General features: G+C 42.9%; 1 protein-coding gene across 1 annotated transcript; it reads left to right on the plus strand.

Moving 5' to 3' along the window:
* Positions 1-2,684: 2,684 nt before the first annotated feature.
* Positions 2,685-3,453, plus strand: LOC124651241 (zinc finger protein 2-like). Its single transcript, XM_047190358.1, has one exon. The coding sequence runs from the start codon at positions 2,777-2,779 to the stop codon at positions 3,131-3,133; it is 357 nt and encodes a 118-aa protein (XP_047046314.1). The 5' UTR covers positions 2,685-2,776; the 3' UTR covers positions 3,134-3,453.
* Positions 3,454-3,817: the final 364 nt, after the last annotated feature.

Consider the following 3,817-nt stretch of genomic DNA (forward strand, 5'->3'; position numbering starts at 1 on the left):
TACTCTTAAGTATGCCACCCTACGGGTTCGGGAATGCGTAGACATGATCGAGATGAATCTACGATCAATGACTATCTGGGGTTTCTAGAAAACTATAACGACCCATACACAAGCACAAAGTATGTTTATATTTGAACCTGAACGTCGAGCCCTATTCCTTTTGTTACACTATACCTAGTTTGTACGAGACTTAATCTTCATCTGGCATACTTTAGTTCTATCTCGTTACCCACAAACATACTTGTTGTTGTGATATCATATCCTCATGACCTATTCACATGCTCAGAAGCGGTGTAGATACAATATCACCAAGCGGGCCCTTCAGTATCTATCCATCGCAGGATGTACAAATCCCGCTATTGACACATACGCCTCAACCCATCCCATTGGTATACCTTAGCAACACCTTTATGACTACCCTGTTACGGTGTAGCGGTTGATGATGTTAAAGCAGCCGCCGGTGACAGTGATTAAATATGGTCTCACGGTCTAAGAATTAGGTTATAACATTTCATGCCGGTATCACAATGCTGAACTTTGTGACTTGATCACATTGCAATACCTTATGGGTGTGTGTCTATCAAGTTATACAACATGACTCCAATGTTAATGACATCATTGTTGTCCATGATCAGTAAACCTTGATCATCTTATTAATCAATGGACTATTTTACCAGGGACAAAGTTTTGCGTACATACCACACATGTATTAATGTTTCCGCTTAATACATTTATCGCATGTCATACAACTTATTGTGAACAGTTACAGATATGACAATGAAAAAATATCTTTATTTATTTGCCACCAGGGCACATATCCAACACAATGCTTTAATCTAACCTAATTCACCAGTTGATAATAAGAAGAAAATTTGGAAGATGAAGATCCCGTTTAAAACTAAGTTGTTTGCGTGATATCTTCGTTGAGGAGTAATTTTCACAAAATATAACCTTGCAAAATGCAATTAACAGGGAAGTAAAACATGTGACTTTTTTCAACAAGAAGAAACTATAAAGCCCTTATTCTTGCAGTGTAAATTTGCTAGATTTATATGGTCATCGATTCAGATAGGTTCAACCTTATACCCACCAGTTTGCGTTGCGAACATATTCGGCAACTAGCTCAATGATGTGGATCCTAGGTTTAAACTACTTATTAGGGTGATTGCCATTATTTGGTCGCTTTGACTATGTAGAAATGACAAGGATTTTAACAGTAATTTTTTTCTTTCTCTTATGCAGGTCATCTACCGCTGCACACCTACACTCCGTTTGTGGTTTCCTCAACAACGTGTGGAGCACCGTGACCTCTTTACGGAGGTGTCTACACGGTTGGAGGATAGGGCGAGTGATTTTTTTCCAACATGGATGCCAACGTGATCTGCAGATTGGCCCTCCTTCGCCTTAGGCTCTTTTAGTTTCACTTTCAAATACTCGTCGAGAACTTTAGCTTTATTTATGTATGTAATTTGTGGATTGGTACGGATGTGTTCATCTTAGCTCTATGGAGGCCATGTATAATGCTTAAACCTTCTAAGTAACAAAGCCCTCATTATCTAACTTTTTTTGTTTCAAAGTAAGACCAGTTTATTGACTGCATTTATTTATTCAGTGAAAGTAGAAACTAAAATCAGACAACTTAGTGTCAGAAAACAATCTTTTGTCCGGTGCAATAGCAACAACACAAAATATGATACCTATCCTCGCAAAAAGGTAATATGTTATGTATAGCTCTATTCCTCGCTGTATCGTCAAAGTTTTAACCATGAGTTCATCAACTTGCCGATGAAGTATGTTTGTAGAATAAATATATACAAGAATAAAAATACATGTGTGCAAAAAAAAGTCTCAAGCAAATTTCAGTTACACCTCAGCCTGGAGGTTATGTAATTTTTTGTTTAGCTCGCCTGGAGGCTATATGTGATGCTGTACTACAGCGAGTGGAGAACCGACAGCTATTTACGGAGGTCTGTACACAGTTGGAGGCTACGGCGAGGGATACTTTTTCCCTACATGGGTGACAGCATAGTCTACGGATAGATGCCCCACCTACACTTTAGGCGTCATATGATTCATCGTTCCGATATGTATCTCGCCTAGTTTTTATTATTTATCCTTTTGGACTTGAGACAAAACGGTACATGCGCATCCCTTAGTATGCAGATATTGGATGTAATTGCTTATTAAAGTAATAAAGCATCCTTTATCGAAAAAATATGTGATGCTGTACAATTACACTTCTACAGGCATAACTCGGGACTAGTTGTTATGTTTATTAGTCTTCAGTTATCACGTAACTGGACAAATCATCTCACTGAATATTGCATAACTGTATATTACTCGTAGTTCCTTACACGCGAGCTCTGGCGCGCATACGGTCACGGTCGGTGGAGTCACTCGACAGATGTTACAGCAGCACCCCAATCTTCTGGCGGAGCAATCCTATTCGTCGACTGGCCGATCCATCCACACATGAAATCTCTTGTCCTTTTCATCGGGTCTCCCTTCCCCTCCTGATAGATCCTGTACTGTACGTGTGTAACGTGCGTTCCCTCAGAGACCAGCGTACAATACTACTCTCGTCCACACCTACGACGTACCTCTCCCTCTCTGTCTCTACTCTCTAGTATATACTAGGGTTGCCATGTACTACTACTTAAATCATTCATTTGGGTTATTGGAGTGCACCACCGTATGCATCAATTCTCCCAGACAACTAGAATACACTATCTAGGTTGCTAGAGACCTCTACCACTACTAGGACCTTAGAGCTGCCATGGAGCCCAACGGCGGCGTTGGGGAAGGAGAGGGCGACATCGACCTGAACCTGTCCCTGCATCGTACATCGTCGCCGGAGCCGGTGGGCTACTTCACCTGCACCTACTGCGACAAGAAGTTCTACTCGTCCCAGGCGCTGGGCGGCCACCAGAACGCTCACAAGTTCGAGCGCAGCGTCGCCAAGCGCACGAGGGAGCTCGCCGCCGCTCGTCGCCACGCCGGCGAGGCCGCCAAGGGAGGGAGCAATGCTGCGGGGAGCTCCGTGCACTCTTACTGGAGGGCGGCGGAGCCGCCGGAGCCGGCTCGCGGCCGGGACCTCATCGCCGAGGAAATCGATCTGTCCCTCAAGCTCTGATGGTGCTGGATTGATCGAGGTTCTTTGTCACTGCAAACTTATAGTCGATTCGCCTTATTAATCCCTTTTTGAGTTCTTGTGATGTTTGTTCTCGCTGAGAGCTCATGTCTAGACTCATTTGGACACTAAAACCATGTTCCGCCCTCTGTGCTTCCTCTTCCTCTTCCCTTTGTTCTTCTCTTCTACTAACTTATTTACTGGGACATGAGTTATTAATCATGTGTAAAGACTAGAAATGGAACAAGTAGCAAGATAAATATATACAGTTTCCCAACAAGCATGGCTGCATACGATATGTGAAGAAGTTACTGCACAAGGTACATGGATCGATTAAAGGGTCATAGACATGGACACATGCAGTACAAACTATATATGCAGTGAAACAGCTGCATGTGTAGCATCATTGCCTCGAGATAGCTTAGCAGCATCAATAATTCGATCTTGTATAGCAGATCTGTGGGTGGTTTTCTTTTGGTGTGTGGTCCAATAGGCCTTCCAGTAGGATAGGGTCCTCCTGTCGCTGCAACTATTTGTTCTGTTCAGTGCAACAAACACGTGAGCTATTACCTTCCTCTGTCGTTATTGGGATGGTGATACCAACTGAATAACTGTAATAATTTGAAGTGATGGCGAGGTAGCAACAGGTGGTTGTGCTGGGGACGCAGAAGGGAAAAGGTTGTGGAA

The sequence above is a fragment of the Lolium rigidum genome, chromosome 5 (genome assembly GCF_022539505.1).
Source record: "Lolium rigidum isolate FL_2022 chromosome 5, APGP_CSIRO_Lrig_0.1, whole genome shotgun sequence".
Taxonomy (NCBI): Eukaryota; Viridiplantae; Streptophyta; class Magnoliopsida; order Poales; family Poaceae; genus Lolium; species Lolium rigidum.

What these genes read in the sequence shown, in the direction of transcription:
- LOC124651241 (XM_047190358.1), top strand. Translation starts at nt 2,777, where the DNA reads ATGGAGCCCAACGGCGGCGTTGGGGAAGGAGAGGGCGACATCGACCTG.